Source organism: Nannospalax galili, unplaced genomic scaffold (assembly GCF_000622305.1).
Source record: "Nannospalax galili isolate Female #2095 unplaced genomic scaffold, S.galili_v1.0 scaffold1798, whole genome shotgun sequence".
Classification (NCBI taxonomy): Eukaryota; Metazoa; Chordata; class Mammalia; order Rodentia; family Spalacidae; genus Nannospalax; species Nannospalax galili.
The window spans coordinates 86,041-100,705 of NW_008341341.1; the positions used below are offsets into that span (position 1 = coordinate 86,041).

General features: G+C 44.3%; 1 protein-coding gene and 1 pseudogene across 1 annotated transcript in view; one reads left to right on the plus strand and one right to left on the minus strand.

Annotated features, from left to right (window-relative positions):
• Stx12 (syntaxin 12) overlaps window positions 1-4,071 on the minus strand; it is a 41,506-nt gene extending 37,435 nt beyond the window's left edge. The window contains exon 1 of the mRNA XM_008836755.2: window positions 3,852-4,071. Within this exon, the coding sequence (XP_008834977.1) occupies window positions 3,852-3,969 (118 nt within the window). The 5' untranslated portion in view covers window positions 3,970-4,071. The remainder of the gene's footprint in view (window positions 1-3,851) is intronic.
• Window positions 4,072-4,111: 40 nt separating this feature from the next.
• LOC103737086 lies at window positions 4,112-6,037 on the plus strand (annotated as a pseudogene).
• The last annotated feature ends 8,628 nt before the right edge of the window (window positions 6,038-14,665 follow it).

The following is a 14,665-nucleotide window of genomic DNA, read 5'->3' on the forward strand; positions in this document are numbered from 1 at the left end:
GGGGGAAAAAAGAGGACCCCCTTAAAAAAAAAAAAAAAAAAAAAAAAAAAACAACAACAAAAAAAAAAAAATCAATAAATTAGCCACAAAAGGAAAAGAAATGCTGTTAAGTGAGTTAACTTTAAAACTATTAGGTTTTTTCCTTTAACTTCCTCAGGAACACTTGCCCAGACCCTTCAGTACACAGTAAGCAGTCAAGAATCCTGCACTCCACATGTATTGTAGGAACTGTCCTTACCAGGCAGCCAACCTGAGCTGTATCTTTAGCAATCCACAAAGTGGGCTACCCTATTGCAGACTGATGTGTTCTGTTAATTCCACACCCAAATCTGTGGCTGAGCAGTTCAGAAAAAGAAGAGGAACCACTCTCGAATTTTCAATGAATACACATGACCCTACAGGGCTGTCTGGGTGAACGAATATGTGTTTGGGAATATACATTCTCTGAATACTTGGGTATATTGGCTGTGGCTTGGGGAGGCTTTGGGGACAGGCACTAGCCTGATACTTCAGTAGACGCAACACCAACCTATCAATTTCAAATTCTCAATGCCTCTCCCAATAATCTCAAGGGAAGAATTTTAACTCACAGCTGCCTAGGATCACGTGATACAGCAGGTCCAAGGGGAAGAGGAAGAAAGTGTTCCAAAATGACAGAGAAGCCTAATCATCCAAATCAAGATTCCACTGCCGTGACCCCTGCCTAACTCTGACTTTCTTTCCTACTTGCTCCTCCCTACCTTTAGTCTAGCCACACCTGCCCTCGCCACACCTGCCTCAAAGTCCTTGCACTTGCCCCCAGCACACACTATTTCCCGTTTCTCACATGCTCCTTCCCTTACTCCATTCCAGCACCTGCTCACTCAAACATCATCTCCTCAGAGGCCCTCCTGACCAGCTTACCTGAAATAGCAGTCAGCCCCTCCCCTTCACTCTCTATGCACTCACCCTGCTTTATTTTTCTTCAGAGCACTTGCTATCACTTCATATTATTTATGTGTATGTATATATATGTGTGTGCATGCATGCCAACATACACGCATCAGGCAGCAATCTGTTCACTGTTCCATTCCCAGCACATAGCAGGTGCTTAAATGAATACTTGCCATACCCTGAATGAATGAATCCATCACATGCTTGGGTTGAGGTAAAGAGCAGAAAAATCAAGATGAATAAGTCATGTCTCATACCTCAAATGAGCCTACAACCTAGCAGGGAAGATAAGTGCAAGAAAAGTAACCATCACAACTTCGAATACCTCCCCACCCCCTACAGACAAGCAAACTGCTGGTCACAAGAGACAGAAATAATTTCAAACTCAAATAATTCAAATTTCAAATAATTTCAAATGTATTGCCATTTGTTGGTTAGGTAATTATTTAACCTTACTCAAGTCTGTCCCTAACCCACGACCTGGAAATACCAAATTATTTCACAGGACTGTTACAAATTTAAGCTATTACCTATAAGGCACTTTTCACACTGCCTAGCACACTATGGACTTAAATGGTACTTACTGACACCAATGATCCCATGTCCAATGCCTAACCAACAGCTAAATGGACATTAATAAATACACCTCTTCAATTTTTTTCCTTCCTCCACCCCCCCCCTTTTTTTTTTGGTCTTTTTGAGACAGGGTCTCCCTGTAGCCCCAGCTGTCCTGGAACTCACTATGTAGACCAGGCTGGCCTGGAACTCATGCTGGGATTGAAGGCATGCGCCACCATGCCCAGCTCCATCCCCTCTTTTTTGCAACAGGATTTACTCTATAGCTCAGCTGGCCTTGAACTCATGAAGTTTCCTTGCCTGGGATTACAGGCATGACTCATATCTAAGTTTTGGCTTCAAACTCAGTCTCCCTCCCTTTCCATCTTTTTCTATTGAGACAGGCTAGCCTCTAACTGTCAGCAAGCCTCCTGCCTCAACCTCTGGAGTCCTAGGATTACAAGTGTGCACCATCTTCAACATTAATTTTGATTTCCCTGTTAAAAATATTATGCCGCCGGGCATGGTGGTGCACGCTTTTAATCCCAGCACTCGGGAGGCAGAGACAGGTGGATCTCTGTGAGTTCGAGGCCAGCCTGGTCTCCATAGCGAATCCAGGCCAGCTAGGGCTACAGGGAGACCCTGTCTCAAAAAGAACCCCCCCAAAAAATTTTTTTAAAAAAGAATTATGCCAGTTCTATGCTTACCACATGGCTTAACTCTCAAATACAAAATAGATATTAAAATTAGATTTAGGCTCAAGGAGAAAACTTTGGCTTTGAATCAAAATTTGCTTTTTAAAAAATTTTATTTAGCTGGGCATGGTAGTGTACGCCTTTTATCCCAGCACCTGGGAGGCAAAGGCAGGCAGATCTCTGTGAGTTCAAGGCCAGCCTGGTCTACATAGTGAGTTCCAGGACAGCTTAGGGTGTACATGTGTGTATTTGTATAATGTGTGGAACATACATATAAACCCAGGCAAATATATGTACACTGTGTATGCCACGACATCATACATGGGGACATTAGAGGGCAACTTTGTGGAGTTGATTCTCTCCTTCACTCTTTATGTGGGTTCTGGGGATCAAACTCAGGTTGTCATTCCTGCGTGGCAGCACTTTACCCACTTAGCCATCTTGCTCACCCCTTGAACCAGAATTTTCTGATCTAACCTGAATGACAGCTCCTTCCCAAAAGGAAACTGGAACACAAAGTGCTATACTTTCTCATCAGCAATCATGTTACTGTGCTTTTACTATCTGGATTTAACAGACCACATATTCCTTCTACCTCCAAACACCCACTCCTAACCCTTCCCATTAGAAACTTTCATCCTCAAATTCTACAATATACACTTAAGCAAAGTGGTAGCTTGTGCTTTAAAGTTTGGAACATAATTGTAATTCAGTAGTAACTGACTCTACCTATTAACAGAGTACAGGCAAGCTCACAAAAACACAATCATAAACAACATGGATGGTGATCACTTTTTTTTCCAAGTAACATTGCTTCTGTTCTGTTTATAAGACTGGGCTGATACTCAAGTACAAGAAACAGCCTGTATTTGACTCTTTGGCTACAATCTTACTCAGATTCTACTGGCGAGGAGGATGTTTTAAGACAAGGAAGGACATTCTAAGTCCATCAACTCTACATGCTAAGCACTTGTGGCAAAGTCTCTGCGTGTATCAGATTTATTCAAGAGTAGCTCCACAAAGAATGAAAATGAAAGCTTCACGTTTGAAATTTTTTAAAAAATTATTTGCTACAAAAGACAAAATAAATTGAAATGTTTTCGGTGAATTCTCTTTATTAAAACAGAAGTCATCCCACCCCTTAAATACCAGTCATTTTATCTGATTCCCGAATTAATTACAGGAAGCATAGTGTATTAAGTCACTCAAACACACGCACTCTCCACTTCCCTTAATTGAAAGTTGCTGATTTCCGAGGACCCAGTGGCTGGGCAGAATGTAAACCCTCAAACAGTAAGCAACCCCGGATACAAACCAGCCAAAGAGGAAAGTGCCGGTGGGTGGAGGGACGGCGATGGCAGGAAAATCTCGGCTGACTACTGCGCCCAGGCAAGATGACACACACTCCCCCCCGCCACGGGCAGTCAAGTCGGCTGACCAACCCATCCCCGCGAAGGCACGACGCCTAAGAAACGAGCCTCAGCCAGGGGCGGGGACCTAGGGCGCCCGAGCCTGACTGACGCGGGGAGGACCGCCCGGCGCAGCGGAGCGGAGGCCCGAGACGGCCACAAGTGTGGCCTCAGCTGTGGCCCGGGCCTGCCCCGCGTCCCCGAAGCCCCCCAGGCCTGCCCCCAGGTCCAGCCCGCGCCCCGCTGGTCCCCGGCTCACTGGCTTGGCTGATGCGCTGGATGTTGCCGCTGCACGTCTGGATGATGCTGTTGAAGTCCCGCAGCGGGGGCCCCGAGGGCCCGGGGTTCCGATACATGTCTAAGGGACCGAAGGACATGACAGCGAGCTGAGACCCGGCCGCACCACGACCGGAAGCAGCCACCAGCCGAGCCCCGCAGCTGAGAGGAAAACTGGGAAGAAAAAGGGCGGGGAAGGGGCCGGAGCTGCGTACGCACTGGCCCCACCCACACGGAGCGCGCATGCGTGCACCCCGCCCCGCCCCACATGAGTGCGCGTGCGTCCGCTCGCTCCACGCGGAAGGCGCATGCGCCACTGGAATCGGTAGTGGGTGGAACTGAGTTCTAACTGCTGGCAGAGAGAGTTGGAAGCGCGCCGGGAAGAACCTGGAACAGCGCATCCTACAGCAGCGCAGCCGGACGCCCGCTCCAGCCGGGATGCTGGCCCTCGCCCTGCTGCCCCGCTGCAAACCCTTACTGTTCCAACCCATGTCAAAACCGGGATGAATGTATGAGCGCAGTATTGGATCAGTATACGTGGGATTGTACCGGGACAGGATTCTATCGCGAGCACTGTACTACACCTGAATTTAGGACAAGAATTAAATTACTGGTGAAGCCCTCCCCAAACTCGATGTACTACATTCTTACCCACTTCAAGGGATTCTGCAACATTGTCAATAACATTCCCTTCCTGCGAAGATTCAGAAATGCGTGTTGCTAACCAGATCATTATGACTACAAAAACTGGGAAGCCTTCTCTAATCTCCTACTACACCAGAGCTCTTCTAGAGCAGATGACTGCCCAACTCCTAGGGGTGTGAAAGGAAAGAAGGAACTTCCCGATTCAGAAAAGTTTCTGGAAAAAGTTCTAAGTAGAAAGTTCATCCCGGTGTTTACATTCTTTGCCCAGCACTTCACCCATCAATATTTCAAGACAGACAAGAAATAATGGTCTGCATTCCCCAGGGGATTGGGTCATGGAATGGACTTAAGTCATATCTACGGTGAAACTCTAGATAGACAGCATAAACTACGCTTTTCCTTTTTCTTTTCTTTTCTTTTTCTTTTTTTTTTTTTTTTTTTTTTTTTTTTTAGTCTCCCTGTAGCCCCCCAGCTGTCCTGGAACTCACTATGTAGACCAGGCTGGCCTTGAACTCACAGAGATCCGCCTGCCTCTGCTTCCCAGAGGAATGCGTGTGCCACCACGCCCTAAACTGCGCCTTTTCAATGATGGAAAATTGAAATAGGTATCCTCCTACAATCAAAGACACTCAGGTGAAGATGACCTACCCACTTCACACCCCTGTGGGGCAGGAGATCTTTGGTTTGGTGCCTGGTCTGATGATATACACCACAATCTGGCCGCAGGAACATAACCGATGAGCACCCAGTGTGGGATGATGAACGGTTATTCCAGACAAGCAGGCTCATACTGATGGGAGAGACTATTAAGATTGTGGTTGAGGACTAGGTGCAGCATTTAAGTAGCTATCATTTCAATATGAAGTTTGACCCAGCGCTGCTTTTCAACCAGCAGTTTCAGTACCAGAACCACATTGTTGCCGAGTTTAACACACTCTCTCACTGGTATCCCCTGCTGCCTGACACTTTTCACATTAAAGACCAGAAGTACAACTTTAATCAGTTTCTCTACAACTCCTTTATACTCGTAGAGCATGGACTGACCCAGTTCGTGGAGTCATTCGCCCGGCAATCTGCTGGCAGGGTTGCTGGAGGTAGGAATGTACCACGTGAAATATAGAGTGGCAAAGGCCTCTTTTGAGCAGAGCAGACAGATGAAATACCATCCTCTTAATGAATACCGCAAACGCTTTTCCCTGAAGCCCTATGCATCATTTGAAGAACTTAACAGGAGATAAGGAAATGGCTGCGGAGTTGGAGGCTCTCTACGGTGACATCAATACTGTGGAGTTGTATCCTCCTCTTCTGGTGAAAAAGCCTCGTCCAGATGCTGTCTTTGGGGAGACCATAGTAGAAGTCAGAGCACCATTCTCCTTGAAAGGACTTGTCTAATCCTATCTGCTCTCCTCACTACTGGAAGCCAAGCACTTTTGGAGAAGTAGGTTTTAAAATCAGACCTCAGTTCAGACCCTGATCTGCAATAACGTCAAGGGTCCCAAATATTGGAGAATTAAGTACCCTTGAGATTCAGATCTGTAGCCAATCCGTAATTTTATGAGCTTCAAACAACTTTTATCTCTCCCTCTATTCCTCTTCTAAGCAATAAAATAATAATCATATTTGTTGAGTACATACTGAGTTGTGACTCCTCACTTCAAATCACTGGTTCATAAGCATTTTTACATCAAGGAAGGATGCTCTATCTCTGTTTTAATCTTTTGTTCTTAATTTTTTGAGACAGCATCTTCTTTGTAGCTAGCCTGGAACTCCTTATGTAGAACAGACTGGCCTCTGCCTCCTGAGTGGTGGGGTTAAAGGCGTGTGCCACCATCTCCAAGAGATTTTTTTTTTATTTACATTTGACACTCTTTAAAATGAAATTCAGGGGCTGGAGAGATGGCTCAGCACTTAAGAACACTGACTGCTCTTGCACAGGACCTGGGTTTGATTCCCAGCACCCACATGGTGGCTACAACCATCCTTAACTCCAGTTCCAGGGGAATTCGAAACCCTCTTCTGGCCTTCTGAGGCAATTCATGACATGGGTGCACTCACATACATGCAGGCAATACATTCATACACATAAAATAAAAATAAAATATTTTTTAAAAAATGAAATTCAGTGAAAGTACTTTTCTCCCAGGAATTGAAGATATAGTTGTTTTATTTACTCCATGTAAAGTTAAAAGTGTTTTTCCAGGATTGAAGAGATGGCAGCTAACAACCATCCATAACTCCAGTTCCAGGGGAATCCCATACCCTTTCCTGACCTCCACAGGCACTGGAGGACATGGGTGAACTCACATACATGCAGCAATACACTAATACACACAAAATATTTTTTAAAAGAAGTGTCAGAATAATGTGAGAAAGGACAGAACCAGAGGTGTATAGAGTACTACCAAGATCCTGACCAGATCCTAAAAGAAGAGGTAAAGAATCCCGATAAAACAATCATCTCAAAGGGCTGGAGAGATGGCTCAGCAATTAAAAACACTGGTTGTTCTTGCAGAAGACCCAGGTTCAGATCCCAACACCCACATGGCAGCTAACAACTGTCTATCTCCAGTCCCAGGGGATCCAACAGCCTCTTCTGGCCTCTGTGGGCATTGCATGACAGGGGTGCACTTACCTACATGTAGACAATACCCGCATACCTATAAAATAAAGATAATAAATAAAATTTTAAAAAAGACTTGATGAAGCATACCTGTAATCTCAGCATGTGGAGGTGGAGGAGGCAGGTGGACCAGAAGCTCTCAAGTCATCATCTTTGGCTACATGGCAAATTCAAGGCCAGTCTGAGCTACATGAGAGCCTATCTAAGCTGGGCGTGGTGGCGCATGCCTTTAATCCCAGCACTTGGGAGGCAGAGGCAGGCAGATCTTTGTGAGTTCAAGGCCAGCCTGGTCTACATGGTGAGTTCCAGGACAACTGGGGCTACTGGGAGACCCTGCCTGAAAAAGACAAAAAAAAAAAAAATAGATCCTATCTGTGGTGGCGCATGCCTTTAATCCCAGCACTCGGGAGGCAGAGGCAGGTGGATCTCTGTGAGTTCAAAGCCAGCCTGGTCTACATTGTGAGTTCCAGGACAGCTGGGGCTACAGGGAGACCCTGTCTCAAAAAGACCAAAAAATAAAAAATAAAGTTGGGCTTAGTGGTACATGCCTTTAGTCCCAGGACTCAGGAGACAGAGGCAGGCAGATCTCTGTGATTTCAAGGCCAGCCAGGGAGACCTTGTCTCAAACAAACAAACAAACAAACAAATAAACAAACAAAAAAAGGCCATAGAGGGGAGAGAGAGACAACCTAGTGGTAGAGCACTTACCAAGCAAAAAATACAAGTAAATAAATACAAATACCATTTTCTGCTGGGCAGGGTGGTGCACACCTTTAATTCTAGCACTTAGGAGGCAGAGGCAGGTGGATCTCTGTGAGTTCAAGGCCACCCTGGTCTACAAAGTGAGTTCTAGGACAGCTGGGGCTACAGGGAAAACTAGTCTCAAAAAGACAAACAAACAAACAAAAAACATGTCCTGGGCTAGAGAGATGGCTCAGCAGTTAAGAATATTGTCTGCTCTTCAGAAGACTGGAGTTTGAATCCCAGCACCCACTTGGCAGCTAACAACCATCTATAGGTGCAGTTCAGGGACTCTCACACTCTCTTCTGACCTCTGCAAGCATTGCATGACATGGATGCACTTACCTACATGCAGGCAATACACTCATACACATAAAAATAAATAAATAAAATTTTAAAAAATAGGCATATACCCAAAGGACTCTTCCTATTACAGAGACACTTTTACAACTGTTTGTTGCTATTTTCACAAAAGCTAAGAGATGGAAGCAACTTAAGTGCCCCTCAACCAACAAGTGGTTAACAAAAATGTGGTACATTTACACAATGGAGTTCTACTCAGCAGTAAAGAAAGATGAAATAATGAAATTTGCAGGTAAATGGATGGATCTAGAAACTGTTATACTAAGTGAAGTAACACAGACTCAGAAAAACAAGACATATGTTCTCCCTCTTTTGTGGATCCTAGCACCAAATCCTTATAAGCAAGTGCATATCCTAATGTAACTTCAGGAACCAGGAATATGGTAGGGAGCCAGGGAGGTAAAGGGAAAGGAGGAACCCAAGAGAGAAGAATAGTAGGAGAAAGGTGTTACTAAGGGAGAAATATGTAAAATGGGGGTAGTTAAAGGGGAAAGGGAGAAGGAGGGCTATACAAAGAACTATGGGAATAAAGGGGAAAAAATTCTCCCCGTACACAGTTCAAAAAAAAAATCCTAAAGCACAGAAGGAACCCTATGGGATGGAAGAAAGTCTACCAGAAGCCATATGGTTGTTAAATGAAAATCCCAGTGCCAGAGGTAGGTTGGCCCCCTATGAACTGTTGGCCAGAGGGGCCCTAGAGGTACCCAAAACAATAAAGGCCATTGCCAATAATGTTCTTTGTCCACCAGAAGTGGATGGTAAAACCCTGTTGCTGAAGACATTACATGATGTGAGCTTGGGCGAGGGTGAAATCAAGCTTGGACTAAGCTGGAAACTCCCTGCCACTGGATGGGTGGCTTTTCTAGTGACAGAAGGTGATATGCAGATGGCTGGGGGAGAATTGTTCCCTATAATTCTGCTCAACAAAGGACCCCCCCCAAGTGCTGCACTATCAACATGCTAAACAAGATGTTCCTGCTGGTGCAATAGTGTCCTGTCTAGTGTATGTACAATCAGCAAATTTTCAATTGGATATAATGCCCACTCCTAGAGGTGGAACACACATCTGGTACTATAGACTAGGACAACCCTCTATGGCAGGGGAGAATATAGGCCCCAGTGGGGAAGCCACTGCAATTGTTTTGTTAGATGGATGTGAAGCACCTGCTAAAGTACCAACCAAGCATTTGTGTTTACACCCATAGGTTAAGTTACTATAGCAGCTACTGTTTAGATGTTCTTGCTTCTTGCTGTTTGTATTTTTATAGTAGATGGAATCCCACTGAAATGGGCCAACAGCCCAAGGAAAACAGATGATGCAGAGACCCAAAAGTTCAGTGCCTTGCCACAGTGGGAGGAAGACCGTCTCACACCTATCACCCCCTCCAAGGCTCAGGGACTTTTGCAGAAGAGATTGGCAGAAAGAACATAAGAGCTGAAGGAAGGGGTGGAGTGTTACATGGTAGTGTCCTTAGACCACTATGCAGGCAAGCTGTAGTCACATCTCCTTCCCACACTGGTCAAGGAGTTAAGAGGGGAGTCAGTTACCCCTCCCACCCAATCAGCCAACCTTAGCTGCATGTGGGGGAGGGGCTAAGGATCTATCAGCTGAGAACGCCAGGAGGCACATCTCTCACCATTTTCTGTAGCTGTTGGGAAGTCGCAGGATCCATATTTCAGTGTGGACCTTCCAGTGCAGCTGTAAATGGGGGGGGTGCCCACTCTTCTCTAAGCAAACCCCCACCCTATGCTGTGTTAGTAAGCCCAATAAACTCGTTAGGATTTTCAAAAAAAAAAAAAACCAAAACAGAGCTAATGGAAACCTTCATATTCTACCAAAGTTGACCCTATGTTGGCAAATTCTTTAGTCTTTGATTTCTTATTTTTATTTTCCCCCCTTAAACTTCATTATATATATATATAATGTAATCTGCAAAAATAAAGAAAAAAAAATGTCCTGCCTTCTAGGTGCTTCTTTTTTTTTAAATTTTTATTTACTATTTTTATTTTATGTGTATGCATGTATTGCCTGCATGTAGGTAAGTGCATCTGTGTCCTGCAGTGCCCTGAGGAAGACAGAAGAGACTGTCAGATCCCCTGGAACTGGAGTTACAGACAGTTGTTAGCTGCCATGTAGGTGCTGGGATTTGAACCCAGGTCTTCTGTGAGAAAAGTCAGTGTTTTTAACTGCTGAGTCATCTCTCCAGCCCCTTCTAGGTGCTTCTTTATGTTGTTCTCTACAAAGAACTAATACAAAGGATGTTAGAACACTTGATTTATTAGTAATTTTAATATGTGAAATCTGAGTTAATTTATATGGATTTTATATTGATAACTTTATGATGTGTCACTTGAAATAGATCTAATGGTTTTGAAATGATAATATAAAACTCTAAGCAAGGGGCTGGAGAGCTGGCTCAGCAATTAAGAGCACTAGCTGCTCTTGCAGAGGACCCAGGTTCAGTTCCCAGCACCCACATGGTAATTAATACCTGTCCTTAACTCTAGATTCAGGGGATCCAAAGCTTTCTTTTGACCTCCTTGGGCATTGCATGCATGGGTGCACTTATTTACATGAAGACAAAACATATACATTTTTTAAAAAGTCTAGGCAGTATGAGTGTTGTCTATTTCAGATCTTATAGCCAGATCACTTCTTGGAATGTACAAATTTAGCTCAATAAACTATTAACTTGTATACTTTTGGTGTTAGGCAAGGTTTGAGCCAAGGTCTCACTCTGCACAGGCTGGAATTGAATCCACCACAATGGTGCTGATTTAAAGTCCATGTGTTGGGAATTGAGGTATGTGCTACCATACATTTTTAAAGAATTCCATTTTCTTTTTTAAAATATTTTATTTATTATTTTTATTATATGTGTATGAGTATATTGCCTGCATGTATGTAAGTGCACCTATGTTATTCAATGCCTGAGGAGGTCAGAAGAGGGCATCAATTGTTAGCTGCCTTGTGGGTGCTGGGACTCGAAATGCAAGTCCTTTACAAAAGCAGTCAGTGCTCTTAGCTGCTAAGCCATCTCTCCAGCCCCTCCACCTTAGTTTTTTGAGACAGGATCTCTTAGAGAACCTGGAGCTCATCAGTTTGGGCTAAAGTAGCTGGGCACTGAGCCCCAGTGATCCTCCTGTCTCAATTTCCTCAGCATTGGGATTACAGGTGAGCCGGTTCCAAACTCAGGTCCTCATGCTTAAGCAGCACTTTACCAACTGAGCCACCTATCCAGCCCCTGTTTCTGGTGTGTGTTTGTTTGTACTGAAACTGAATCTCTTTCACAGGTCTAGAACTTGCCAAGTAGACTAAACTGACTGACTATAGTTGGCCCGGGCCTCTGTTTATCTCTGCCTCCCAGCTCTGGGATTATAAATGTGAGCGACCACATCCGTTTTTTTGTTTTTGTTTTTGTTTTTGTTTTCTGAGACAGGGTCTCCCAGTAGCCTCAGCGGACCTGGAACTCACTATGTAGACCAGGCTGGCCTTGATCTCACAGACATCTATCTGCCTGACTCTGCCTCCTGAATGCCAGAACTCAGAACTAAAAGTGTATGCGACCCCACCTGGCCACACCTGACTTTTTAAATGTGGGTTCTGAGGATCAAACTCAAGTTCTCGTTCTTGTAAGGCAAACATTTTACCAACTGAGCTATTTCCCCCAGTCCTCAATTTATCATTGATTAAATGCTTCTTAGGTGCCAAATCAATTTATCATTGATTAAATGCTTCTTAGGTGCCAAGCATTATGAAAATATTTTATATACATTATCAGTAATCCTCATGATAAGCACATCTGATAAAGAATACCAGTGACCTGACAAAGCAAGGGAAATGGCACAGAGGAGAACCATGGTAGGCAAAATAGTAGAGAAGCAGAGGTGAGTTTTGCCCCTGTGTGGTTTTGGTTTGGCTCTACAGTATTTGGGGATCAACCCAGGAGATTGAGCGGGCCAAGTAAGCACTTTACCACTGAGCCACATCTCCAGTTCGGAAGCAGTGTTTTGATTGCTTCACAGCACACCAGGCTATGTGTAAAGGGATTATCATCAGGCCTGAGCTATCAAGAGGGCTCAGGATTCTATTTCCTTGGAAACTACAATGTGAAGATAAATGTGGAATGTTTTTGGAAACCTCTTCTCTGAAGCTCTGCACATAGGTTGGAAATTGAAGCAGCTTCTTTGTGTCCAAATAACTCAGACCTTCCAGGGAAAACATTCTTATATTTCAAACAGCAAATTTTCTGAAAATCTCGGTCTCCAGAAAATAAGATCTCTCAGCACTAGTCCTTTGGTTAATTAACACAAATAGTCTTCCAAGGGGACTGGACAGATGGTTCAGCTAAGAGCACTGGCTGTTCTTCCAGAGGTCCTAGGTTCAGTTCCCAGCACCCATATAGTGGCTAACAACCATCCTTAATTCCAGTTCCAGGGGATCTGATGCCCTCTTCTGGCCTCTGCGGGCATGCAGGCATGTGGTGTACATACATGCAAGTAAAACATTCATACATAAAAAGTAAAAATAAAATGTTAGCTGGGCATGGTGGTGCACGCCTGTAGTCCCAGCACTTGGGAGGCAGAGGCAGGCGTATCTCTGTGAGTTCAAGGTCAGCCTGGTCTACATAGTGAGTTCCAGGTCAGCTGGGGCTACAGGGAGACCCTGTTTAAAACAAGACCAAAAAAATTTTTTTTAAATTAAATGGAGGCTAGAATTTAAAATGAAATAAAATTACTTAACTGACAGAAAAAGAAAAGCTAGAATGTAGTAAGTTATGATAGCACGAAGCAACATGGATGCTTATCAAAAGCACAATCTTACAACAACAACAACAAAAAAAAACAGGTGTGATGGTGCAGACTTTAATCCCGACAATCAGCAGGCAGAGGCAGGAGGATCTCTTTAAATTCAAGGCCAAGCTGGTCTATGTAGTGAGCTCCAAGCTGGCCAGTGCTACATAGTGGGACCCTGTCTCAAAAAAACAGAAGCACATGTTAAGAGATGGAGCTGTATATAAAAGGTTGTGTAGTGTATGATTCCATGACATTCTGGAAAAGGCAAGACTGTAGGGATTGAAACCAGCTTGCTGCCTGCTGGGGGCTGAAGTGAGGGGAAGGGGATTGATTACCAAGGGAACTAAGGAAGTCTTCGGGGTAATGGAAATACTCTCTATTTTTTATTATGGCAATTATATAACTGCAAGTATTTGTCAAAACTCAATGCTTTATTCACAAAAGGGTACATTTTATGGTATAGCAGTTTTATTTTTGTGATTGTTTTTTGGGGGGATGCTAGAGCTCTACCACTGAGCCGTATCTCCAGTCTCAGCTGTTCCATCTTAATAAACTAAACAGCACTCTAGGATAATCAGTACAATAAATGGCAAGTATGAAGCAGGTAAGAGGAGTTGAAAAAGAGGTTCAAAGTTTAAGGGATGCACATGCATGAATATTCTCAGATCTTCGAATGAAGTGATTTTGTTTTTGTGGTAAGACAGGGTCTCCTTGTAGCCCCAATGGCCTGGACCTCACTTGTACAACAGGCTGGCCTCACCCTCCAGAGAGCCACCTGCCACTGCCTTGAGTGCTGGAGGTAAAGGCATTCATCACCATGCCCTGCTTGTGGCAAGTTTTTTTTTAAAGCTTGGGAGGGGGGGACGTGTCACTGGGCACATGTGGAGGTCAGAGGACAACTTACAGGAGTCTGATCTCTCTTCCGCCATGTGGGTTCCAGGGATGGAAGTCATCAGGCTTGTTGCAAGTGCTGCTGAGCCACTATACCAGGACTTCTTCTTTGTTCTTCTTAGTTTTTTGGTTTTATTTTTGCAACAGAGTCTCACTTTTGAAACTCAAAACTCATGGTTCCTCTCCCCTCTCTGCCTCCCAAGAGTTGGGATTACAAGGTATGAGCCACCATGTTCACCAGAATAAAATGCCTTGGGAGGTAAAGAGATGAATGATAGCCGGGTGTGGTGGTGCACGCCTTTAATCCCAGCACTTGGGAAGCAGAGAAAGGCAGATCTCTTTGAGTTCAAGCCCAGCCTGGTCTACATAGCAAGTTCCAGGACAGCTGAGGCTACAGGGAGACCCTGTCTCAAAAAAAGACCAAAAAAAAAAAGAGATGAATGATGGACTGGAGAGATGGCTCAGTGGTTAAGAACACTGGTTGTTCTTGCAGAAGACCCGGGTTTGAATCCCAGCCCCCACATGGCAGCTAACAACTGTCCATAACTCCAATTCCTGGGGATCCATGAGCCTCTTCTGACCTCCAAGGGCATTGCACAATACAGGTGCGCTTATCTACATGCAGACAATACATGTGTACACATAAAATAAAAATAATAAAATATTTTTTAAAAAGAGATGAATAACTAGGGCTAGGTGTTTCAGTGGTAGACACTGGCCTAGTATACATGAGACCCAGG